The 25,392-nt window shown below is 58.3% G+C and overlaps 2 protein-coding genes across 2 annotated transcripts; one reads left to right on the forward strand and one right to left on the reverse strand.

Moving 5' to 3' along the window:
- Window positions 1-68: 68 nt before the first annotated feature.
- On the forward strand, window positions 69-17,746 carry MYBPC2 (myosin binding protein C2). The gene is made up of 26 exons (XM_036232706.1): window positions 69-1,549; window positions 2,526-2,615; window positions 3,026-3,115; window positions 3,241-3,389; window positions 3,707-3,824; window positions 4,417-4,465; window positions 4,589-4,648; window positions 5,379-5,572; window positions 5,822-5,954; window positions 7,340-7,464; window positions 7,561-7,666; window positions 8,785-8,957; window positions 10,122-10,287; window positions 11,101-11,207; window positions 11,553-11,582; window positions 11,823-11,962; window positions 12,718-13,072; window positions 13,463-13,651; window positions 14,082-14,216; window positions 15,429-15,596; window positions 15,702-15,790; window positions 15,883-16,078; window positions 16,176-16,315; window positions 17,061-17,220; window positions 17,383-17,519; window positions 17,702-17,746. Exons 1-26 carry the CDS (start codon window positions 1,531-1,533, stop codon window positions 17,744-17,746), a joined length of 3,363 nt encoding a protein of 1,120 aa, XP_036088599.1. The 5' UTR covers window positions 69-1,530.
- Window positions 17,599-25,383, reverse strand: FAM71E1 (family with sequence similarity 71 member E1). The gene is made up of 5 exons (XM_036232650.1): window positions 25,099-25,383; window positions 24,801-24,919; window positions 24,274-24,404; window positions 21,416-21,701; window positions 17,599-19,208 (listed from the first exon to the last, which is right to left on the reverse strand). The coding sequence occupies exons 1-5, from the start codon at window positions 25,352-25,354 to the stop codon at window positions 18,960-18,962; spliced, it is 1,041 nt and encodes a 346-aa protein (XP_036088543.1). The 5' UTR covers window positions 25,355-25,383; the 3' UTR covers window positions 17,599-18,959.
- Window positions 25,384-25,392: the final 9 nt, after the last annotated feature.

Genomic DNA, 25,392 nt, shown 5'->3' on the forward strand with positions numbered 1-25,392 from the left:
TCGGCCCTCGGGGACACTGGGACAGGGAGGGAGAAGAGAGAGGTGATGACCGAAGCAGTCAGAGCCGGACCAGGCTGAGCCTGAAGGCTTGAGCTACACAGGCACTGGTTTGGTTCAGTTTTTGTCTCCATGACGACTAGAGTTCTTGGCCCTCCCTCTGCTTCCCTCTCTCTCTGGGTCTCTGTCCCGTTTTCTCTGGGTCTCTGTTTCTCATCCATCTCTGTGTCTACCCTTCTGGGTCTCTGTCCCCCTTTTCCAGATTTCTGTCCTCCTTCTCTGAATCTCCCCGCTCCTCTCTCTGGATACAGCCCTCCGGCTGGCTGGCGGGGCCAGACGCGATGCCGCTAACGCGGGAGCGGCGTGGCAGTCTGCTTGGCAACCCGTGACGTCATAGGGAGTCTGCCTCTGGGTTGGCTTGGCGTTTCCTGGAGGCGGGGAAATTTCCTGCTCCTAGGGGGTTTTGGTAACAGGGGAGGGGAGAGGTGGTCAGGAAGAAAACCCGGAGGACTTGTCTTCCCTCACACCGGGTCCCGCACCTCGAGTCCCCCACACCCTTCCCTTCCTTCTCACGCCCACCTCTTCGCCTTCCTCCCATAATACCTGGGGTCCCCAAGACCCTTTCCTCTCCCAACCTCCCTCAGCCCCCAGTTCCAGCCACTACCACCCACGTTCAGAAAGCCACAGGTCCCCCTACCGGGAAGGGCGCCAACGTCCGGGCAGCCCTCCAGGGCCTTCCCGGCCTCCGCGCCCGCCCCCAGTGAAGACACCCACGTCCGGTGCCTGCTGCGCCCGCTCCGGGAATAGTCGCGGGGAGCGGGCCGGGCATTGGGGGATGGGGGGGCGGAAGCCAGTCCAGGGTCCCAGGTGGCCGCGGCCCCAGGCCTTCGGGTGTGTGCACGGCCGGGGGCGGGGCTCCGCAGTCCACGAGCCTGGGCGCCCTCCCCGCCGGCACAGACACCCCCCCTCACCTACACCCCGGGCCGCCGTCCTGCCCACGCTGGGAAACTGGACCCTCCCTCCCGGCTCTGGTTTCCCGAAAACCCCTGACTTGCAGATGCTAAGAATGGCTTTTTAGACCCTGCCTCCTCCCTGCCCCCACCCCACCCCGGTGCCACGGGCCCCTTTAGACCCCAGCCCCTTCCTCTCGCACTAGAACCCAGAAGCCCGGGCCCTCATCCTGTCCTTTTCCCCCAGACCCAAGAATCTGGACTCCAGGTCCCTTCTGCCCCCAGACCCAGGAGTCCAGGCCTCCAGCAGCTTCCTTCCTCAGACACAGGTGTCCTAACCAGCCCCCTCCTCCCTGGGGACCTGGCATGGCGCCCGCCATCTCTCCTTGTCCTGCTGTTGTTTCTCGTCCTGTAGGTGGGACTGTGTGGCGGCAGGGGCGGGTGAGGAGGCCCGCCGGATCCTCCCGAAGCCTCCTGGGAGTCACCGCACTCTTTAAAGGGCTCTCTCTGGGGGCCCACCTGTCCTCCCTAGGGCCCAGCAGGACACAGCTGCGGTCAGAGGAACAGGGAGGAGGTTCGCGACATGCCTGAGCCAAAACCAGGTGTTTTTCAGGCCTCTCTAGGACCTGTGTGGAGATGGGTCCTCCCTTCTGAATGGGAACTAGGGGCTCCTGCCTTTATGGGGTTGGGAGAAGGGGCACCTCCTCTGTGTAGGGAGGGGTTCCCACTGTTGGGCGGCATGGAGGTCCCATATATGTGTTGGGTGGGGAGCCCTCTGTAGGGCGTTGGGGGCCCATCTCTGGACACAGGTGGAGAATCTCTGTGAATTTGAGCTCCTTTTTCCGGGTGGGGATGGGAGTCCTGTGTGCATAGATTGGGGAGTCTTAGCGTGGTGATTGGGGTCCCCCGGGTGGGGAGCAGCCCCTTCTTGGAGTGAGGATTGGGGCTTTTCTCTAGGGAAATGGGGTTGTCGTGTGTATAGAGATTAGGGGTTCCTGTCTGCATGGTGAAGAGAGCTCTGTATGAGGAGGAGGGAATAGGGGACCTTCTCCATAGAGGAGTTGAGAACCTTTCTTTATGTGTAGATTGGGGTCCTTTGAATGGGCTTGGGGGACATTTATTTATATGGGGATGGGGCTTCTTCTCTATGGGGAAATGAACAAAAGAGTCATGCCCCTGGGGAAGGTTTCCCTCCTGGAGTACCCAGGCCACGGGTACCATGCCAACTAGCCTGTGAAGTGGGGGTCCAGCCCCTCACTGCAGCTGGGGCCCCCGTGGGCCAGGAGACAGTACGCAGGGCAGGGCAGAGGTGCTGTGGTCAGCACAAGGTGTCCAGTTTCCAGCCCAGAGGAAGAGCTAATTTTACCACCAAGACCCAAAAGGTCAGGGAGTGGTTGCCGGGGTGGGCGGGGCAAGGAGAAACCCGATCACACAGACTCTGGGGACCAGAGATAAATTTAATTTATCTAGAGGTCTGGACTCTTGGGCCTCAGGGAGGAGGGGGCTGGTGGCCCAGACTCCTGAGTTCTGGAAGAAGAGGTTGCTGAGCTTGTGCTCAATCTCAAACCCATGTCACAGCAGCCAAAAAGGCCCCCAAAAACAAGGATGCCGACAAACCAGCTCCCAAGGAAGAACCCCCACAGGAGGCTCCCACAGAGCCCCCCAAAGGTGAGATGGTGGGCTTGGCAGAACGTGGACCTCATCGCCTCTCCAGGCTCACCTCACCCCACTGTACCCTCCTTGTCCTCCCCACAGCCTAGGAATTGACCTGCTCCTCCCCCGCTCACAGCCCAGGGAGGAGCCGGGGGGCCCCCAGCCTGGCTGCTGCGATCCTGCCCCCCCGACCACTGACTAGATTCCTCACTGAGCCGTGCAGCTCAGAACACACGGGGTGGGGGAGCCTGGCCACGGTCACACAGTCCCCTGGGGGACACACTGGTCTTTCCCAGGTCAAGCCATGTTGCCCTGTGGCCTTTGGCTTCTGAACAAAGGGCACCTCAGTGGCCCTAGGCCTCATCCCCAAAGTGGCCTGTTGCCCCCTCCCAGCCTGCCTCAGAGCCTCTAACCCTCTCCCCCAGAAGAAGCCCCGCCCGAGGAGCAGACTCCCACCACCGAGGAGCCCACCGGCATTTTCCTGAAGAGGCCAGAATCTGTGTCCGTGGAGAATGGTGAGGGGACCTGGGGAGCAGGGGTCCGGGGGCCTGGAGCCCTGGGTCTGAGGGAGGAGGGGCAGGGGGCTCCCAGCTTCACAGTCCTCTCTATAGCGTCTCTGTGTCCCCCCTTTGTCCCCCAGGAAATGACGTGGTGATCGTGGCCCAGGTGAACGGGAAGGAGCTCCCCGGCAAGCCAACCATCACGTGGTTCAAGGGGAAGTGGCTGGAGCTGGGCATCAAGAGTGGGGCTCGGTTTTCTTTCAAGGAGACCCACGACCCCGCCAACAATGTGAGGCCCCTGTGGGCCCTGCTTCTAGGGAGGCCCGTGACCATGTGGGGCGTAGTCGTGGGCCGGAGCCCCACAGACAGGGGACGGAGGGAGGGTGGGGCTGCTTGGTAGAGGCTGGGCCGGGCACAGGGGAGAGCATTTGGGTTTGGTCAGGTGGCACCTGGACTTGTGCTCAGGAGGGCAGGCACGTGGGTCTCAAGGTCGAGATCGTCTAGGCATGGGAAGAGACAGCCAGCCCCTCCCACAGGGCAGGGGTGAGACTTGGAGGGAGAGTTGTGGGTGGGGGTGGCACCCACGCCTCTGGCCCTGGCCCCCAGGTGTATAACGTGGAGCTACAAATCAAGAAGGTGGTGCTGGGGGACCGTGGTGACTACCGCCTCGAGGTCAAGGCCAAGGACATGTGCGACAGCTGCAGCTTCAACATCGATGTGGAAGGTACACTGGCGGGGGTGCGGCAGCGGTGGTGGGTTGGGGGGCGAAGAGGTGGAGGTGAGGCAGGACTGTGGATGAGGGAGTCCAGATTTAGGGGCTGGGGCATTCAGAACTGGGGAAACCGTTCACAGGTATAGGTTCCGACATAGAAATCCTGAGAAAGTGGCCGCAGGGCCAGTCCAGGCTTAGAGAATAGGGGTGTGTGGGTTCAGGGTGAGGGTGTCCAGGACTAACGGGAGGTCACGCAGATCTAGGGGCATGCGCGTGGAGCCCTGAGGGTGTAGGGGCTTTGGGGGTCTGCACCCCAGGATGTGGGAGCTTATCTATGGAGGGCACAGGGAATGAGGACACCCAGGTCCGGGCAGGGAGGAGTGCAGGCCATGTGTGAGAGAGGGTGGCCGCTGAGGGAATGTGGCGCCTGGCGGCCAGGGAGAGGAGTGGAAGCAGAGGGCGTCTGGGCCTACGTGAGGGGGTGTGCTGGTCCAGGAGGTGAAAGGAAAGGCGAGGGGGAGGCGGCATGGGTCTGGGGGCTCTTGGTCTTGGATCAGTCCCTGCCTCCAGCCCGGCTTCCCTTCCACCCCTTGCCTCTCCCCAGCGCCCAGTCAGGATGCTTCCGGGCAGAGTCTAGAAAGCTTCAAGCGATCGTAAGTGCCCCTGGGCCCTGGGTGAGGGGCAGGGGGATCAGGCAAGGTGAGCAGTTGGGGATTCGGGGTAAGTCTGGGGTAACAGGACCTCTGTGGAGTTCATACCCCTCTCAACGGCCACAGGGGCGAAGGGAAGTCGGAAGATGCGGGCGAGCTGGACTTCAGCGGCCTGTTGAAGAAGAGGTGAGCCCACCACACCTAGTGAGGACCTGGGAGAATGGGGGTCGAGGGGGAGAAGGATGGCGGGCGAGGCCCCACCGCTCCTGTTGCTTCCCTCCGCCGTCCATGGCTCCTGCTCACCCCTCCGCCACCTCCCCCATCTACCCACTCCCCACCCACCCCATCACCAGCCCCCCACCCATCCACCCACACCCACACAGCCATCTGCCCACCTCTAACACTTCGTCCTCTTTCCCGTCCACTCAGACTCCAGCTCCCCGCCTCATTCACTTATTCACCCGACCAAACATCCATCCGTCCATTCATCCACCCATCCGCCCACCCAGCCACCCACCCACTGGTCTCATCTATCCAGCCAACCAGCTACCTCTTTAGCCATCGACTAATCCATCTATCTACCCACAAATCCATCTACCTCTCCACCACCCTGCGGCCTGTCCGTTACCCACCTGCCATTGCATGCAGCCACCCAGTTCTAAACAAGAAAGGGATGGCATCTGATGTGGGGGTCAGAAGTACCCCTGCAGGGCATGTGGGGAGTAGCCTCGGTGCGGGGGATAGGAGACTGGATGGGGCCAGGAGGCCAGGGAGGAGCCGGGGCGATGATTCAGGAGGGAGACGATAAAGGATGACAGGCCCAGAGAGCCAGCAACTCGAGCAGGTCACACAGCAAGTGGGCAGACAAGGTAGAGGGAAGTCCTGTGGTGGCCCAGCCTGCCCTCCACACTCCCAGGGAGGTGGTCGAGCAGGAGAAAAAAAAGAAGAAGGACGACGACGACCTAGGCATCCCCCCCGAGATCTGGGAGCTCCTGAAAGGCGCGAAGAAGAGCGAGTATGAGAGGATCGCCTTCCAGTACGGCATCACCGACCTCCGCGGCATGCTGAAGCGGCTCAAGAAGGCCAAGGTCGAGGTCAAGAAGAGTGAAGGTCAGTGCTGGTCTGTAGGAACCCTGGCATCATGGGTATCCACTGTTTGGACCCCAGACCTATCTTTTGAAGGTCCCGATTCTAAGAGTAACATAGTCCTGTTCTGCAGGACCTCCAAGTTCACAGGAGGCTTCTTGACCTTGGCCTTGGAAAACCCATGGTCTAGGGAGGGAGACTTGCCAGCTCTGGGGATGACCAGGGTGGTGAGAATCTCTGAGCTATATCACCCCTGTATTTCTCCGTCTCCAGCCTTCACTAAGAAGCTGGATCCAGCCTACCAGGTGGACAGGGGCAACAAGATCAAGCTGATGGTGGAGATCAGTGACCCAGACCTGCCCCTCAAGTGGTTCAAGAACGGACAGGAGATCAAGCCCAGTAGCAAGTACGTACGTGGGGTCGTCTCTGAGTAGAGGGGCTCCAGGGCCCAGAGAGAGGGCCCAGAAATGCCAGTGGCAACACGTAACCCAGGAAACTCAGCCCCTTGCCCACACAGAAAGCCCGAGCACCTCAGCAGAGAGATAGACAAAGGCAAGAGAGACCAACTACTCAGTCAAGAAAGAAACCCAAATGGCCAATATGCCATGAAGCACACATTCGGCCTTGCAGACAGCAATAATAATATGGCAAGTGAGGATGATGGTCTTTCTGCTCTCCACGTGGGCCAAGGATTTGCAAAATGATAAAACCCAGTGCCGGAGGAGACACAAGGAAACAGGTCCATCGATGTGGCCATCGCTAACTCTCCAGAAGGGCAGCATGTAGAAAAGCCTTTAGATTGTGCGATTCTGGGTATTTATTGAGGGGAATCATTACAGTTATACATATTGAGCTGTGAGGATGTTCACCAAAGTTTTTGCTATTTAGCAAAACGTGAGGAACAACCGAAATGGACCTTTCCGTGCTCAGTTTCTGTGCGGTCGCTAGAGAAGGTATTGTGAAATGTATCTCCCAACTTGGGGGAGTCATTCGAGATGATTTTATGCAGAAGTATAGCTCCCGTTTCTGCTTCACAAAATGTTATCTACTTATGTGTAGATAAAAAGAGTGGAAAGACAGAGGCCAAAATGTTTGTGGAGGGTACCTCTCGTTGGGACAGTTATATAGATGGGTTCTTTTTAAATTATGTCGTCCTCGGCTGTGCTTTCTGAGTTTGCCATCATGAGCATTTTGGATGAGATGAAAAGTTCTGTTAGTTAAAGTACAGGTGGGTTGCTGAACTAGCGTCCCTAGCGTGCCTTAAGTTACTGAGAAGATGTATTTCTAGCTGATGGAGGCAGGTTGGGCCAGCTCTCCTCTTAGAGACTTTTTGGGGACCCGGATTCCATATTTTTGGCCACACAATTGCGTGAAGCGTTGTCATCTGCGTGATCGAAGCTGAGTCAGGGGCACACCTGTGTCTGGCGGACAGGCAGGAGGAAGGAGAGACGTCCAGAGCAAGCAGTTCAGATGACCTAGTCACATCCACTCACATGCTATTGGCCTGCACTCAGAGGCACAGCCATCCCAGCCGCAAGGGAGGCTGGAAAATGTAGTTCTCTTGGCGCGCTGCCGTGTGCTTCTGCTGAGTGGAAGGGCAGGGTGGGTACCTATGGATGGACAGTTAGCATTTCCTCTCTGGATATTTAAAGGCTAGAAGTTGGATCATCTATCCCCTCCCACACAATCTGTCTCTGAGAGGGAGTGACTGGCCTGAGAACTGGTGAGCAGACCTATCCCCAGGCTAGGATCTACTCCATGCCCTGGGTTGAGGTGAGGTTTTCGCCTCAGGTACGTGTTTGAGAATGTCGGTAAGAAGCGAATCCTCACCATCAACAAGTGCACGATGGCAGATGACGCTGCTTATGAAGTCGCCGTGGCCGACGAGAAGTGTTTCACCGAGCTCTTTGTCAAAGGTGAGGCTGGGATTTTTGCCTGGGCCTGGGGATTGGGGTTCTGCGGGGGGGGGGGTCCTGAAAATACTGGCCTCCTCTCCCCACTGTGTCCCACAGAACCTCCAGTCCTGATTGTGACACCTCTTGAGGACCAGCAGGTGTTTGTGGGCGACCGGGTAGAAATGGTAGTGGAGGTGTCGGAGGACGGTGCTCAGGTCATGTGGTGAGTGACCCGACTTCTCATCTCCACATCCATGCCCTCGGCTTCTTTGCATCGGTTGCCATTTTTATGGCCTCTCTTGGAGACTTTGAACCTTTACCCAGTAGTGACTAGGAGACTTCAGCCTTTCTCTGAAAATCTTGACCTTCACCTATGACCTCTAGAAATTCTAGAAGAACTGCCTTCTACCCATTCTACCCTCTTCAGGGTCCTTTTCCTGATTCTAGCTATTTCAGATTCATTAAATCATTTATTCATCCATTCAAACGATCCTCCATCTAATGGTCCACCCACTCCTCCATCCATCCATCCATCCATCATCCATCCATCCATCCATCCATTGACCCATCCACTCACCTATCTCTCTGCCCATCCTTCGTCTACCCCGGCACACCTATTCACCCATCTGTCAAGTATTTGTCGAACCACCTGTTGTGTGGTGTCACTCTCTTACGTGCTGGGGACATAATGGAGAGAAAGTACATCAACACGGCAGTTGCCCTCGTGGAGTTTATGATCTGGTAAACTGTCGAGATGCGTGTGTGTGAGGGGCAGAGACAAGAATTCATCAGGTCATCACGTGGACACGTATAAAAGTTCTATTTTGACTGGTGTTTTAGAGGAGCAGTAAGTGATGCTGTAACCACTTTTTGATAAAAAGAAGGGAATCAGGAGGTCAGGGAGGGCTTCCCGAAGGAGGTGACAGTTGAGTCGAGATTTGAACGATGAGGAGGTAGAATAGAAGTTAGTGGGAAGAGGGAGAGTCCGTGGAAGGGGAAGACACATCGTTTACAGAGGCCACAATAGTTGACATCTCTTCATGACCCCAAGAACTTCCTCTATGCTCTGACCTCTGCCTGTGACCTCTTTCTGTGTCCCCTGACCTCCAACCAGGACCTTGAAGCATTTCCCTTTGGCGTGTGACCTCCTCCTCTTCTTTTTTTCCTCTCGACCCCCACCTGTGACCCTTCCATTCAAGATGCCTCTGCCAACCTCGATCTCTCCCCACTTCCAGGAACCCCCTCTGGACTCCTGTCTCTCTGGCCCCCGACTCACTCCCTGACATCCTCGCCGGGGCCATGCCGGGCTCTCACATCTCACTTCCCGTCCCTTCTGCCCAGGTCGAAAGATGGTGTGGAGATGACGAGGGAGGATTCCTACAAGGCGCGGTACCGGTTCAAGAAGGACGGAAGGCGACACCTTCTCATCTTCTCGGAAGTGACCCTGGAGGACAGCGGCCGCTACCAGGTCATGACCAACGGTGGCCAGTCTGAAGCCGACCTCATCGTGGAAGGTACGGGGCGAAGTCTCTGGGTGGGGCAGGGCCTGCGTGGCACTTATTTTTGTAAACTCCTGTGAGTCAGTAATTCTTTAAATATAAAAAGGAAAAAAAAAATCCTTGTCATTTATAGGCCAAATAAAGTGTGGTATATACAGAGGTAGCCATAAAAAAAGGACAGTTTTTTCGTTTACAAAAATGGAGGGATTTCCAGTAAGTCCTCACTTAACGTCACAGATACGTTCTTAAAATTGTGGCCAAATGACGTACAACAAAACCAGTTTTCCCAGAGGCCAACTGATCTAAACGAGGATTCAGTTTCTGTGGTATCCGATTGATGTTTTAACGAAACGACATCGAAAGAGATGTTATTCAAGGCCCTGTGGTGTGTTGATAGGTGGAAAAGCAAATGTACTACTGTTTGCATGGGGGGGAAGGAGAGGCAGGACAAAGGAATGAAGGAAGGAAGGAGGGAGGGAAGGATGGAGGGAAGGACAGAAGTGGGGGAGGGAGGGGCAAGAGAAGGGAATTTCCATGTGCATTGATAGCTGTGGGCTGGATGGGTGACACTGTTAGAGAAGGGATCTAGACTGGAGGTAGGTGGCTGTCACATTTCCTCTCTGTCTAAATCCTCTTATAGTATTTTTAAACCATGTAAACTCATTGTTTTATTGAAAAAAATAAAAAATTTTAAAATGGCGGGTCAGACCTCAGGTGTCTGCCCAGCGCCGTCCAGCGGCTCCCTCCTCACTCCGAGTCAACACAAAGTCCCCTCCGTGGCCCCCAGGGCTCCTGATCTGGCCCCCACGGCCCCGCCCAGCACAGCCACCTCCCTGGTCTGCACTGGCCTGCTGGCCGTTCCCCCACTGGCAAGCCTGTGGTGCTCCTCAGGGCCTTTGCACATGCTGTTCCTGCTACGGGGGAACTCCTGCATCCTCCCGTGGGCTTGTCCAGCCTCCCTCCAGGCCTCACCGTGCCCTCTCGTCACACGGTTGTGTGTTTGTCTGCTCAGTCCATCTTCTAGCTAAGACATGTGCTCCACAAGGCCGGTGGTTATTTCTGGGTTCACGGCTGTAGCCCCAAGTGCCTGGGCCAGTCCTCAGCACATACCGGGTGCTCGCAAACATCTGTGGACCGGCTGGAGTTGTGACAGCTCCATCACTCTCTCTCCGTGCCCAGAGAAACAGCTAGAGGTCCTGCAAGACATCGCAGATCTGACGGTGAGGGCCTCAGATCAGGCCGTGTTCAAGTGTGAGGTGTCTGATGAGAAAGTGACGGGCAAGTGGTACAGGAATGGGGTCGAGGTGCGGCCCAGCAAGAGGATCACCATATCCCACGTGGGGAGGTACGGAGGCGACGGTGCAGGTGGCTGGCGGACGGGGCATGTGTGTCAGCTAGCTCTAGCTGCGTAATAACCATCCCCAGACTCAATGGTTTAAAAGAACAAGGATTTATCTAATCATGAGTATGTGGGTCAGAGGGAAGCTGTCTGAGCCAGGATGGCCTTTCTTGTACCTCTGTGTCCTGGGCTGGGAACGGTCCCCATGTCACTTTCATGATATTCTATTGGCCAAAGGAAGTCATAGGCAGTAAGATCTCTTTGCTAGCAGCATGGGTTTAGGGAGGGAAAATCCCGTGGCCGCTGTCTACTACAGGGGGATCTAGGTAAGGAAATAGGGGCCAGAAGTCAACAGGTGGTACACGAGCATCCTGAGACAAACATCCAGTCATCTGTGGAATGCAGAGAGCCACCTTGATGGCCACTGAACGTGGTGTCCTTGTGGGGTTCCTAAAGATAGCTCTTGGCGAAGGTCGGCATCCTCCAGGTCCCATGTGAGGGGCCCTCTGTGCTGGTGGTGTCAGGCTACAGGACCGAACCCCAAAGCTCAAAGGGCACTCATTACATGAGCATTCCAAGTGCTTTCCACCCCCGGCGTAGACTGTCGTCATTGCCTCTCTTACAAGTGAAGAAGGTGAGGCACCGAGAGGTTAACTTGCCCGAGGTCACACAGCAGCTAGTAAGGGGCAGGGCTGAGATGCGAACCCCACATTCCAAAGCCCAGGATGTGGGCCTGCGGACGTGCGGAGGAGCCTGTTTCTCTGTGGTGGTCTCCAGGGTGACCGGCCCGACCGCTGCCCTGTGTCCCCAAACCCTCAGGTTCCACAAGCTGGTGATCGATGATGTCCGCCCCGAGGATGAGGGGGACTACACGTTCGTGCCCGACGGCTACGCCCTGTCCCTCTCGGCCAAGCTCAACTTCCTGGGTGAGGGGGCCCCTTCGTTTTCCCACTGCCCTTCTGGACCCCAGGGCCCGGACGCCCCCCTCAGGATTAAGTGTCCTTGACTATATTGTGGGGGACAGAGGGCCTCTGGCGACCGTGGGGGCAGTCGGATGAGAAGAGGGGGGAAGGCACTGCATGGCACTGCAGCGTGACTGTGTGGGGGACACATGGGAGGAGAGGCAGGCACGGCCCTGAACCCGCCCCAGCACCCCAGCACCCCAGTTCCCGGGGTGATGCCGGACACTCCCCTCTGCCCCTGGGCTGTGAGCAGGGGAAAAGGGGCACACTGTGTTCATACCTAACCATCTAGTCTTCTGTGTCCCCCAGAAATCAAGGTGGAGTACGTCCCCAAGCAAGGTAAGGGCCAAGGGTTACTGTGGTAACCGGGGGCTGGACCTCAGGTCTGAGGGAGGAGTGGGGAGCTGGGGGCCTGGACCCCCAGGGCTGAGAGAGAAGGGGCTGGGGGCCTGGGGCTGGCGGGGAGGGGCCTGGACCTATGGCTATTGGAACCCTGCTTCTCCAGGGACCCTCTATAGTAGATTGGGAGGGCCTAGCCGCCCTGGTCCCAGGTCCCCAGAATCTTTCCTCTGCCACCAGAGCCACCAAAGATACACCTGGACTGCTCAGGGAAGACTTCAGAGAATTCGATTCTGGTCGTGGCTGGAAACAAGCTGAGACTGGATGTGGCCATCACAGGAGAGCCGCCTCCCGTCGCCACCTGGCTGAAGGGGGACGAGGTGCGGCGGGGCTTCCCCTGTGTCCTGTCCGTCCTTCCCAGCTCTGCTGGGTGACTTAGGCAAGGTGCTTTCCCCCTCTGAGCTTACGTTCCACTGTAAAATGAGGATCGTGATACCTTCTTCACAGGATTGTTTTGAAGGAGGAGAGTATATTTGTCCAGTACATGGTATTGTCCTAACACATAGTGGGTGTTTCTTCCTTCCATCCGTCCATCCATCCATCCATCCATCCACCCACCCACCCACCCATCATTCCATTCATCAATTAATTCATCCATCCATGCACTCATCCAGTAATTAATCAATTTGTCCATTTATCTACCGACCAACACAGTTATCCATTCATCCATCCAACAAATATGTTCACCTTGTATGTTCCAGGCCCTGGAACGGTTCAGTTTTTCTTCTCTTCTCTGGGCTTCGGTTTCCTCTTTTGGAAAAGTTATAGCCTCAGTCTTTATTCACGCCTTCACTCAGCAAGCTGTGTGCTTCCTGGCAGAGCAAATAGAGCAGTGGGTTAGGGCGCTGCACACAAGATCTTGAGGACGAGCCAGTCTGGTGTTTAATTAAGGGCAACGTTTGGCAGGCGAGGAGGGCCGTGGGGAGGGGTGGTGAGGCTGGTGCAGGCCCAATAGGTCCTCTCATGCTCGTCTGTGGCCTTGAGTGTGATGTGGTGATGGGGAGCCATTGGGAAATTTCTAGCAAGGCAGGGGCAGAGGCAGGTCTGAGCAAGGCACCCTGGTGGCCATGTGCAGGTGTTCTCGGCGACCGAAGGCAGGACCCGCATCGAGCAGCGGGTGGACTGCAGCAGCTTCGTGATCGAGAGCGCTGAGCGGGCGGACGAGGGCCGCTACACCATCAAGGTCACCAACCCTGCTGGCGAGGACGTGGCCTCCATCTTCCTGCGGGTTGTGGGTGAGCAGAGGGAGCCGAAGGGGCTGAGCTTGGTGGGGGGGGTCCCTAATGCCATGAGGGGCCCCCTGACTCTCCCACTTCCCCCCAAAGATGTTCCAGACCCCCCGGAAGCTGTCCGTGTCACCTCAGTTGGAGAGGATTGGGCCATTCTTGTCTGGGAGCCACCCAAGTATGATGGGGGGCAGCCAGTCACTGGTGAGTGCCTATGCCAGAGTTCTTATGACCTCTGACCTCCTATACCTCCCATCTCTCTCTGACCTCCAAAAGTCCTTAAGATCCTCAGTGACTCCCTCTGAGACCTGGTTTCCATCTTAGATGTCATTCTTTATTCCCTAGCAACCTGGCCAATAGCCTGGGATTTTCTGTGACATCTGGTCCCCTGGTTCATGACCTGTGACCCTGCTTGATCCCTGACCCCATGACCTCTGCCTGCTCTGTGATCTCGAGATCAACCCAGGATTCGTGGCTTCAGGCCTCCCTGGGCCATGTGAACTTCTGATGTGATCCTCACTGCCCCAGCAGACCTGTGACCCCTCTGTACCCTCTCCATGACCACCTGCTCCTCTCTGCTTGGGGGGTGTCCAGGGTACCTCATGGAGCGGAAGAAAAAGGGCTCTCATCGCTGGATGAAGCTGAACTTCGAGGTCTTTCCGGAGACCACCTACGAGTCCACCAGGATGATCGAGGGCGTCCTGTATGAGATGCGGGTCTTCGCTGTCAATGCCATTGGGGTGTCCCAGCCCAGCGTCAACACCAAGCCCTTCATGCCTATTGGTGATGCCCCTCTGCACCCTCGCTAGCCCCCGTCCGCCTCTGACCTGCACCCTGCCCATCACCCTGGCCTTTGATGCCACAGAATTTGCTGACTTCTCCCCTCTCATACAATATCCCAACCCTTTGACCCCTGGCCTCACTCACCCTCACACGAGCCACCAACCTCTGTGGTCCTAGACTCCGAGCTGTGGCCTAGATACATCAATGATCTCTGACCTAGCAGACTAACGCCAACCCCCGCCCTTGGAGACCTTATTATCCCTTCATACCTTGTTTTAATGACCCTTGACACACATCGTTGCTCATTGACCTTTGACCCACCATATTGATCCCTCTTCTTACTGGTGACTTCAACTCTGACCCCTGACCCTCCCTGATGACCTTTGACCCCTTATTTACCTCCACCTCTCCTTTCCCTGGATCCTTCCAGCACCCACGAGTGAACCACAGCACTTGACAGTGGAGGATGTGACAGATACCACCACCACCCTCAAGTGGAGGCCACCCAACAGGATCGGGGCGGGCGGCATCGATGGGTACCTGGTGGAATACTGCCTGGAGGACTGTGAGTGACCCCATCAGCTCTGGTGGGGTGCGGTGGCTCACATGGACCCCAATGGGTATCCCGTCCAGGCGACTGAATACGGGGCAGTGCAGGGGCCATGCTCCAGTGCCGTGAGCCGCCCTGTGGTGTCTGCACATAAAATGACTTTCTGGGACAGACCAGGGCAAGCCAGGCCCCCCGTGACTGGTTTTGCCTTTCTCCCTCCCTGTCTCCCTCCCCCGGACCCATCCTCCACACAGCAATACTTTCTCATCCATTTATCTAGCCTTCCATCCAAGCATTTATCTACTAGCTATATTCCTTCGTCTTTCCTATCCATTGATCCATTTATCCATCTGTCCATCCATCCATCTGCCCAACTCCCTGCCCACCTGCCCACTCATCCACTCACCCACCCCTCCATCCACCCACCCGTCTGTATTCCCACATACCGATCCCCCACTGAGCAAACGTGCATTGAGCACTGACTCCATGCCAGGCCTAGGTCACGGCTATAGGGAAATCCCCAACACGGACATCTCTCTGTGAAGACAGACACGATGATCTTGACACCGTATCCCAGGCCTTAAAGTCAGACAGATGTGGGTCCCCATCCTGCCCCTACACTTTCTAACCGTGTGACCTCGGGCAAGTCTCAGCCTCAGTCTCTTCATCTAAAGATGGCGGACAGCTCCCAGGTCTTGGCAGGGCACAGCGATGACTGCGTTCGGTAATCCATGTCCCTGGCGGATGCTGGGACTCTGGGCAGCGTCTTCCTCTTTGTCTTCCCATCGTTCTTTACCCCATCTCTCCCCTTGGGGACCGCTCCGCAGTCTATGTCACTGCCACCCCCGTGTTTCAGAACCTACTCTCGTTAGACTTCACTCTGTGGCCTGCGGGTCTGACCTGCACTGGTTCACGGACCACAGCCATGAACCCAAGATGGAAAAGCACCTATAGCAAGGGCAGAAAGCTGAGGGGCTGTCTCCAACCAAGCGTGACTTCCGGTTTCTTCCCCTCTTCCCCTCAATACCCTCAGCTCTAAAGTGGGGATGACACAGGGCGGCGGCAGGACAATGAGCTAACACGTGTGCCGCCTGCAGAACCTGGTCACAGTCCTCGCTTAGCAAACCTGAGGGGCTGTGAGCTGAAGGCGTGGGAGGGGCTATGGGCGGCGCAGAGGGGCTGCGGGCCGGGGGAGGGCCCAGCACGCTCCCCTTCTCTCTCTCACAGCTGAGGACTGGGTCCCGGCTAACACGGAGCCCGTCGAGCGCTGTGGCTTCACGGTCAAGAATCTTCCCACAGGAGCGAGAATCATGTTCCGCGTGGTGGGGGTCAACATCGCAGGGCGCAGCGAGCCGGCCATCCTGGCACAGCCCGTCACCATCCAGGAGATCGTCGGTGAGCGACCCCAGCACCTGGCCCCATTCCCTTGACGACCTCTTCCCTGTGTCCCCACGAACGTCCCCCCCGCCTAGCGCTCAGCCTCCCTGTTTGCGTCCCCAGAACAGCCCAAGATCCGCCTGCCACGCCATCTGCGCCAGACCTACATCCGCAGAGTGGGGGAGCCCATCAACCTCCTCATCCCCTTCCAGGTGCGCAGGTGGGGCCGGAGTCAGGGGTCAAGAGTCAGATGCTGCGAGCCAGACCCCGCTGACCTGTGCTCCTCACCCCTCCCCGCCCCCAGGGCAAGCCCCGGCCCCAGGTGGTGTGGACGAAGGGCGGCGTGCCCGTGGATCCGTCACGTGTGAACTTGCGCACCAGCGACACGGACACCGTGTTCTTCGTGCGGCAGGCGGCCCGCTCCGACTCCGGCGAGTACGAGCTGTGCGTGCAGATTGAGAACATGAAGGACACGGCCACCATCTGTATCAGCGTCGTGGGTGCGTGGCGGGGCGGGGCCGCCACAGGGGGCAGGGGACTGAGCAGCAGGGGAGAGGAGTGAAGAGCCTGAATGGCGTAACACCCACCCCCTTTCAGAAAAGGCAGGGCCACCCATAAACGTGACGGTGAAGGAGGTGTGGGGCACCAATGCGCTGGTGGAGTGGCAGCCCCCCAAGGATGACGGCAACAGTGAGGTCACGGGGTATCTCATCCAGAAAGCTGACAAGAAAACCATGGTGAGGGACCAGAGGGCCCTGGGACTGAGCGGGGTCAGCTGAGGGGAGGGGGACAGCTGGCCGATTATAGGGCAGGTGCCGCTGCCCTCACGTCCCAGCTGGGGAAACCGAGGCACCGAGAGACCGGGAGAACAGGCTGGGGCTGGGAGGGAAGGCTTCCCACGGAGATTTGGGGCATGATGGCTTTTCTTTTTCTTATTCACATAATTAAGCATTAACCCTTCTAAATGGCATTTAGTACGTTCCCTGCATTGGGCAACCATCCCCTCTCCTTAGTCCCAAGACATTTTCTTCACTTACAAGGAAACCCCGTACCCATAAAGCAGTGACCCCCGTGCCCTCCCACCCGGCCCCCCAGCCACCATCCACCTGCTCTCTGTGAATTTGCCTGTTGTGGGCGTGTCCTGTGGACACAATGACACAGTGTGTAGCCTTTGTGCCTGGCTTTCGCTCGGCCTCACGTTTTGTTTTCTCTACGTATCAGCGCTACACTGTAGCAGGTGTCAGTGCCTCACCCCTTTTCATGGCTGAGTAATGTTCCGTGGCTTGCGCCTCCCACATTCTGGGGCGCCCTTCACCCGCCGATGGGCGCTTGGGCCGTCCCACCTTCTGGCCCCTGCCAACAGTGCTGCTGGGAATGGCGGGTTTTCTTAGCTCCGGGCACTCTTGGGCATGCTTTCCCCGCCCCCTTGAGCTGTCTTGCGTCTGGCCCCGACTCTCCGGGCCCTTCCTGTCCCCACGCTAGGAGTGGTTCACCGTCTACGAGCGCAGTCGCCACACCCACTGCACCGTGGCCGATCTCATCGTGGGCAACGAGTACTACTTCCGCGTTTTCAGCGAGAACGTGTGTGGGCTCAGCGAGTCCCCTGGTGTCTCCAAGACCACAGCCCGGATCCTCAAGTCAGGTACCGCCACCCACCTGAGCAGGGGCTGGGATCTGACTGTGACCACTCTGCACAACCCCCTCCCCCGCGGACTCCAAGTCGATGGTCCCTGGTAACGGAAAGGTGGGGCTGAGGGGTGCGAGCCAGGTCAGCCGCCTCATAGACGCGCCTCCCCTCCCCCAGATATCAGCTTGAAACCGTTCGAGTACAAGCAGCATGACTTCCGGACGCCCCCCAAGTTCCTGACGCCGCTGACAGACCGCGTGGTGGTGGCTGGTTACAGCGCCGCCCTCAACTGTGCGGTCAGAGGCGAACCAAAGGTGCGTGGGCGCGTGCGTGACCCCGGAGGGGGTCCTCACCCAGATGGAGCCGACCGTGGGGTCTGCTCACTTCCTACCGTCTCCCCCCTCCTCTGACTGGAGCCCCAGTCCAGAGCCTCACACTTAACGTCCCCCCAGAACGGAGTCCCCCAAGGCCTGCTGTGTCTCCCCATCCCACCCAGTTTCCAGTCGCTATCTGGGAACATGGACACTTGCACCTCACCTAGACCAGGGGCTGGCAAACCACGGCCAGTGAGACACATCCATGCCATCAGTTTCTTTAAACAAAGCTTTATTGGAACACGACCCTACACACTGGCTTGCATAGTGTCCATGGCTGCAGAGCCCACAGGGCCCACGGGGGCGAACATATTGACTACTGGGCCCTGGACATAGAAACTTGGCCGCCTTCTGGCCTAATGTCCAACATTTCGGCCTCAGGCCCTGGAGGCACAGCTGACTCATCTGTGCATGCCCTCCACCTCCATCTGTCTGCTTCATTCACTGACTCTTCCACTCATTCATTCACCTCCCACTCCATCCATTTACTCAGTTCATTCATTCGCTGCATTTGCTTGTTTACATCATTCATTCATCATTTGCTTCATTTTTTTCCCCCCCGCACATTTTCAGAGGCTTCGATGTGCTCATGAATCAGAGGAGACTTGCTCCTCTGTGCTGGGGGACACTGGCACTTATTCAAAGTCACACAAATGACCATAAAATTATAAACGGTGGCAAGCATGCCAGAGAAGTACAGGCGGTCACGAGTGTAAAGTGGGCCTTCGGGACCTGGTCCAGGGGCCAGGGAATGATGTGCGAGCTGAGACCTGAGATGAGCAGCAGCTGGTCAGGGGACAAGAGGAGAGAGAGCAGTGGTGGAAGCGGGGACAGACAGTGTTTCAGTCCTGAGGCAGGACTGTCTGGCTTGTGTGAAGAACAGCGAGGTGGCCAGTGCGGCTGGAGTCGGGGGGGGGGTGGTGAGGGCAGAGGGTCAGTGGAACAGGTCACTGCGAGGAGGGAGCTCTCATTCTTACAAGAGGAGAGGCTGAGGGTCAGCGAAACAACCAGTCCCAGGTCACCCAGCCACATTAGGAGGTGGCACAGCCAAGAATAGAATCTGGATTTTCCTCCCAAGGCCCGTTTGACGTGAGCCAGGGGACGCTCCTAAGCTGGCCTCCTCTCCCGTCCCCTTGTACAGCCAAAGGTGGTCTGGATGAAGAACAAGATGGAGATCCGCGAAGACCCCAAGTTCCTGTCGACCAACTTCCAGGGGATCCTGACACTGAACATCCGCCGACCGTCGCCCTTCGATTCAGGGACCTACTCCTGCCTTGCCGTCAACGAGCTGGGTGAGGCGCTGGCCGAGTGCAAGCTGGAGGTCCGAGGTGAGCTGGCAGCCGCTCTGCCTGGCCGGCCGCACCCACACCCTTCACAAAGCTAACCATACGCGCTGTGCTGCGTGGAGCCGAGCGCAGGGCCGTCACCTGTCAGCCGAGGTCCTCCAGGGGCGGGGTTGGGGCACCGGAGACAGACACCGGAGGAACGACACAGAGGGACGGGGAGGAGCGGTGCAGGGGCATGGGGAGGAGTGGCGCGGGGGCATGGCTGGAGTGAGGCAGGCACAGGGCATCGGAGAAGTGGGGCGGAGCAGCGCCAGCCCCAGTCTGGACAGCTGTCCAAGGTTTTCTGAAGGATTGGAAAGACATAAGAAGTGAATGGGGATCGCTTAGCGAATGGTCACCAGGGTCTCCAGCAGGGCAACTGTGGACATGGCGTCCAAACGAACATGGGTAGGGGCAGGACAGGGCTGCCTGTGGGAACCCCGAAAAATGCCTCCCCTTGCAGCCGGCCCCCGTGCTGTTCCTCCTGGCCAGGCCTCGCTCTGCCCCACAGTGCCAGCCCCAGCCTTGTGTGCCCTCTTTTTCCTGAAGGGTCCCAGCCCCTCCCCACCTCCGTCTCTCTCCAGTGCACCCCACACAGGGCCCTGGGGGGGGGTATATCCATCTGTGGTGGACCCGCCCTCCCCAGGCTCCCCAGCAGCCCTGGAGCCCCTCCACCGGGGTCATTGGGTCATTGTCCTGTGGCTGGCAGGCCCACCCCCCTCCTGCTCCACATGCTCATTGGCAGTTGGACAAACTGGCCACGTGTCCTCCTACCCCTGGGACTTTGCACAAGCTGTTCCATCCGGAACACTCATCCTCACCTCTCCCACCTCGGGCTCCTGTCCATCAAATATCCACCAGTCATGGCTCTGTGGGGAGGCTACTAGTCAAGTCCATCAGAGGTGGCTTCCCGAACCCATCCCATAGTGACTTCCCCTGTCCCTGACATCCAGTGGGACATAAGTGGCCACAGGCCCTTACCCGGGGCTCAGGGAGACCCCTCACTCTCCCAGGCTTCGTGGCGGTCATTCTCCCAGGCTGACCCAATCTCTCGTGTCCTGTCCGTATCCACTGTCAAATCAGCTCAGAAATATCCCCACGTCAGGATTCTGGTGACTGCTTGTCTCCGGCAGCTGCTCAGAAGTCCCTCATCAGAACGCCGCAGTGTGGGGGTTCAGGAGCAGCGCGGTGTTGGGGCACCGCCCCACAGACAGTGCAGGGAGCGGGGAGGAAAAGGGGACACAGCTCCCCCTGCTGGAGACGGGGTCCGAGGCGGAGGGGCCTGGCCCGGCACAGGCACTGGGGAAGGCGTGTGTGCCTGCCGTCCCCCTCACCCACCCTTTTCTCATCTCCCCCGCAGTGCCGAACTGAGACGCTCTCCGCTGGCCAGAGAATCGGCTGCCGAGTCCCGTCCCACCCCCTGAGCAGTTTTCCTTTCTGGAATTATCGCTGAGGAGATGATAATCTTGTCTGTAGTCCTGTGTCTGTCCTTGAACCTGTAGCTGCGCCTTCCTTCTCCGCAGGGGTTAGTCACCCGGAGATGGGTAGGGGGACAGCCAGGTTGCTGTGGCAACCAACCCCCACCGGGCAGCGCCCTGGTGGACACAGAGTACGTGGAGGCCTCCGCCTTTCGTGAGGCAGCTGCGTTGCCATGGCAACTACAGGCAGCAGAGGGGGACCCAAGAGGAGGGGAGGCCCTGGCCCCAGACTCACTACGGGAGTCGGGGGGGGGGGGGGCAGGCTGGCCGCCAAGGCAACCACGGGAGTGGGGAGGCACCAAGGGCCAGGCTGGGCAGGCTGCTTTGGCGAGGTAGTCAGGATGGAGTAGGGGGGCGCGGGGTCTCAGGGTGGCCCCTAGGGGCCGGACTCCATGCACCGAAGGGCACTCTGCGGCAGCCACACCGTGTCGCCAGGCGGCCGGGATGAGTCTGCGGCTGTGGGGACAGCACTTGGGACCTGGTGAGGGGTTCTTAGCAGCCGACCTTTATTAACTTTAATAATCCATCTGTCTGGCCCCGAAGTAGGGAACTTAGATCTCTGGCAACCTCGAGGGTGCTGGGGCAGTCACAGTCCCCAGAGTTCAGAGGCCAGCGGGTCCAGTCTGGCTTCCGTGGCCTGAAGCTGGGTGCGAGAGGGTGTTTGTGTCAGTGGCCTTGACTGCGCATGTGGCTGTGGTTTGGGGATGCAGTGGGGGGATAGGAAGAAGAGTCCCACCCAGAGGCCAGTGCACCGCCTGTCCCCAGGCCTGGCTGACTCTGCACTCTCCAGCCCCCACGTGGAGAGGGGGTGCTGAGTCAGGGATTTTAGGGTTCAGCTGGCACACCAAGGCCCTGCAGACCCGGTGTTTTGAGGTCCTGCAGTCCTCCATGCACAGCCCTCAGGCTCAGGAGTCTGGTCCCCGGTCACCTCCACTCAGACCCAGGCGTCCAGGGTCCCCCCCCCCCACTCATCCCGCAGACCAGGAGCCTGACCAGCCCCCACCCCGGACTTGCCGCCCTCCGGCCCCCTCACCTCCCGCCCCTCGGCCAGGTCCTCGTCCTCATCCTCTTCCTCGTCCTCATCGCCCTCCTCCCAGTCCTCCAGCGCCGAGTACTCCTGCGTGAAGGGCACGGCTCCCTCGGCGGAGTGGAAGCGCAGGCGGTAGAGCAGCCGCACCCACTGGCCGAACTCGCGGTCACGGGTCTCCGGCGGAGCCCGCAGCTGCAGGTAGAAGGCGCGGCCGGTGCGGAACTTGACCTTGAGCTGCCAGCGGCTTTCGTTGTGGACAAAGAGCTGGATGAACTGCAAGGGGAACAGCCTGCGCGGGCGGGAGGGGCGGCCTCAGGTCCCGCCCCCTGGCTCCACAGCCCTCCCGGGCCGCCCCCCTCTTCCAGGAAGGGGTCCTTTCTCACTTTAGCTGCCTCTGGACTCTTATCCATCCACCCCCAATTGCCATCCACAGGGCGCACTGTGTCCCCCACTTGTCCTCTCTCCTAAGCCCCAGACTCGGACAGGCAGCCGCCGACTTGGAAGTTCCATTTGGAGCTTCCTCTCTCACCCTCATCCAGTCCTGCCACCAAAGGCCGACGCCTCTGCCGTTAAAACATACCCACAATCCGACATCTTCTAACTCCCTGCGCAGTCCACCCGGGTCCGACCACCCCCGGTCTGTTCCCCACGCGGCCGCCGGGGGGCGCCGGCCAGCGCGCGGCGGAGTGTAACAGCGAAAACTTCCCCGAGCCTCCCGACCTCCGGGACTGCGGGGTCAGCGCTTTGCTCCTTCTCTGCCCTCGCCGCGCGCTTCCTATCCTCGCTCCCCGGGCTCCAGCCACACCGGCCTCCTCGCTGCTCTTTAAACCTGCCGGGCGGGTCCTACTTCAGGACCTTTGCCCGATTTTGTTCACTGTTGCTCCCCCAGTATCCAGACTGACACACAGTAGGTCCTCAACAGATGCTTGTTAGGTATTTGAATAAACAAATTGCTCAGGCCCCCAGCCTGATTCAAGGTTCAACAAGGCAGAAGAGGAAGCCATCCAGAGAGGGTGGGTAACCTGTCCCAGATCACATGGTGGGATTTGAACCCAAGTCATCTGTGTTCCTAACCACAGCACTGGGGCACCACCTACCCTTCACGCCCAGCAATTCTACCTCTAGGAATCGATCTTAGATACCCTCACATTTGTGCACGTGGGTGGCCCCTGGCCTCCGCACCCCAGGCCCCCGACGCAACCTCAGCGTCCCTCAGTGGAGCGCTCCACCTGCTGTGGTCCTGAAACTGAAGCGTTAACAGCTGACGCTGACAGAGCGCATGCTCTGTGCCCGGCGCTGCTCCAAGCGCTTTATATGCATTTCCTCAGTTTACCCGCCTGTGGTCTGGAGGTGTGCTCTCTCTCCTCTCATCCTCGTGTTCCAGATTAGGAAACTGAGGCACAGACAGGTAGGGAACTCGGCCAAAGTCAGTGAAGAGGAGATACCAGGGTTTGAACCCAAGCCGTCTGGAGGCAGACAGTCATTCAGGGATGTTCCCCACTATGCTGTACCAGCGAGAGGGCAGATGCAAGCTGCCCGGGGGGCAGAGCTAGTTCAGTCGTGTATGCCCAGTGGCTGTCCTCATGTTGTTATGAAATGAATACTGACGGCACGCTGAGGGAGTGAGCAGAGGGAAGGGAGCATAGGGCATGTGCCTGCTGCTGTTTTTAAAGGGCCAAGAGACACCAGCTGCCCATCAGAAATGAGCTAGTTAGGAGAGAGGGGCCAGGGTGAGTCTTGAGGCTGAGTTTGCAGAGTAAGCTCCATGGTTGTACCTACATGACATGTTTGGGGGAGAGGAGGGTGGTGAAGGAGATTAGGGATCAAAGCCTCCCTCAGCACCATCCTTAGAGTCCTTCCAGCTGCAGGCTGTGACTTAGTGAGCTACTATTAGCACTGGAAAGAAAAGGAATATTGCAGACTGGAAAATGTCCAGCACAGCACAAGGCGTCCAAATGCTGCTCTGTGAAATGCTTTAAATTTATATGGGGAGTAAGTAAAGGCTGTAAGTAGCCTTCAGTTAGCTCCCATCAGAGTCAGATTCTGCCACTTGACTTACGAAAAGATCTTGGTGAATCCCAGAACTGCAAAGGATTGTGGCTGTGTGTGTGTGGGGGGGGGGCAATGTGAGTCAGCCCTTCTTCCTTTTTTCTCACCACCACCCCATTAACTGTGAAATGTAGTCAAAAAAGTGAAATCCACAGGCAGAATGTCTCTGTAAAGACACTCGAATCATGTAAATATGTTGGTATTTGCAGCTGGAGTTGGAGACAGGAGCCTAGGACGGGAGAAAAGTGTATTTTATGCTGTGTGTGTTTTGTATCTTGGAGTGGGACTTGCGTTACTCTCTCCACGAAAGCACGAAGACCTGAGGGGCAGTGTGTAGTGTGGCACAGGGGCCACAGAATCGAGAGGTCTCAGTCAGAAGAGCCTGAGGCTCTGATCCCAGCCCACGCCTGACCCAGTGTGAGACCCTGGGCAAGCCGCTGCTCCCCTCTCTGGATCTGTTTATCTCTTTGGAGGATGGCACTAAGGGGACCCACCATATAAGAGTATGATGTCAGAGATGAGATTATGTGCATGTAGGGGATGCCTAGCATGCAACACTCTCTGCATAAAAGGTCATTCTCTTGACCCCTGCCAGGGTGTGGTGGAGGACTGTCCCCCGCATGACTATTTACCCCTGATTTCTAGCCCCTATGCCCTGTCCTCGTCCTCCAGGTGGCCAGCAGCCCAGAGAGGGCCGATAGCCATCCAAAAGCACCTGGCTCTGGCAGTCATATGGGTGAGAGGCGGCGTTTCAAGGGGCCCAGGATGACCAGGGGGAAGGAGTAGGTGTAGGCTGGGGTGGGAGCAGTCACCCAAAGAGCTGCAGGCGTCCATTCTCCTTGGCGGGGCCGGCCAGCAGCAAAAGGTCTGGGAGTTCCAGGGCCGGACTGGAGGCTGCCACTCCCATGGTGACCTTGTTGGCGACTTCTCCTAATCTGGTCACCTGGGGTCCGGGAGTGGAGGGAAGGGTTAGAAGCTGGATAGATTTGGGGGGGGGGTGCATGATTGGGGAAGGATCAGAAGTAACTAATCTTGGTAGGATCGAGGGTCAGGACCAAGTGAATTAAACACCAAGTAAGGGGGCAGAGATCCTGGGGTCAAAGGTCAAGAGCCATCCAGGTAAGTCAAGGAAACTCGACCAAGGGAATCAGAGGCCAGGTTTCATAGAGAAGCTCAAAGTCTGGAGGTTCAGGGGTTTGGGGATGAGGTGTCAGTCAGGAATTCTAGGAGATGAACGATATGGGGGAGTAATCAGAGGTAGAAAGAGCAGGGGTTCCCCAAGTCGGAACGTCGTGGCTCAGGCCCGGCCTCCATCTCAGGGGGTCCTGGGGTGCCACACCTGCACGAAGTTGCTCTCAAAGATGGAGAAGTCTCGCAGCTGGTCGAACTCGCCGCTCAGAAGGTGGCGTTGGAGCCGTCCAGGCCGGCCCGTGGGACAGGCTGGAACCAGGGCGCGCTCTAGGGGGTCGAAGTTCGGGGGTCTATTCCAGCAGGCTGAGCCGGGAATTCCCCCCGGCCCGCTGGTGGGGCTCGGGACCGCCCCACGCTGAGGATGGGGGTTTACGGACTGGGTCTCCGCATCTCCGGCCCCGTCCCTCACCTGGTCCTACCCCTCCAGGCCTGATTCTGCCTCTTACCTGACATCCCACCTGGTCCCGCCCCACCTGCTCCAACGAGGGCCGGCTTCGACTCCTGCCCCCGCTTCATCGCGACGCCCCGCCCCATCGCGACGCCCCGCCCCTTGAGGGGAGCGGAGGGAGGCGGCGGGGGAAGGAACCGGCGGGCGGGGCCGAGGTCTGTGTGACGCCACAACGCGGCGGGCCGGGAGACACCCGTGATAGTGACGTCACGGAGGGGCGGTGCCCGGAGGGTAGGCGGTGGCCGGGCGGACATCGGGCCCCAGAAGCGGACAGGCGTTGCTGCGCAGGCGC

Source organism: Rousettus aegyptiacus, unplaced genomic scaffold, assembly GCF_014176215.1.
Source record: "Rousettus aegyptiacus isolate mRouAeg1 unplaced genomic scaffold, mRouAeg1.p scaffold_m13_p_14, whole genome shotgun sequence".
Classification (NCBI taxonomy): domain Eukaryota; kingdom Metazoa; phylum Chordata; class Mammalia; order Chiroptera; family Pteropodidae; genus Rousettus; species Rousettus aegyptiacus.

Coding starts and splice junctions, on each gene's coding strand:
- MYBPC2 (XM_036232706.1), top strand. Junction 3,390..3,706: donor CCCACGACCCCGCCAACAAT/GTGAGGCCCCTG, acceptor CCTGGCCCCCAG/GTGTATAACGTGGAGCTACA. Junction 5,955..7,339: donor GAGATCAAGCCCAGTAGCAA/GTACGTACGTGG, acceptor TTTTCGCCTCAG/GTACGTGTTTGAGAATGTCG.
- FAM71E1 (XM_036232650.1), bottom strand. CDS start 25,354: ATGTCCGCCCGGCCACCGCCTACCCTCCGGGCACCGCCCCTCCGTGAC. Junction 24,405..24,800: donor TTGAGAGCAACTTCGTGCAG/GTGTGGCACCCC, acceptor CCCGGACCCCAG/GTGACCAGATTAGGAGAAGT. Junction 21,702..24,273: donor GGACGCCTGCAGCTCTTTGG/GTGACTGCTCCC, acceptor CCGCCCGCGCAG/GCTGTTCCCCTTGCAGTTCA.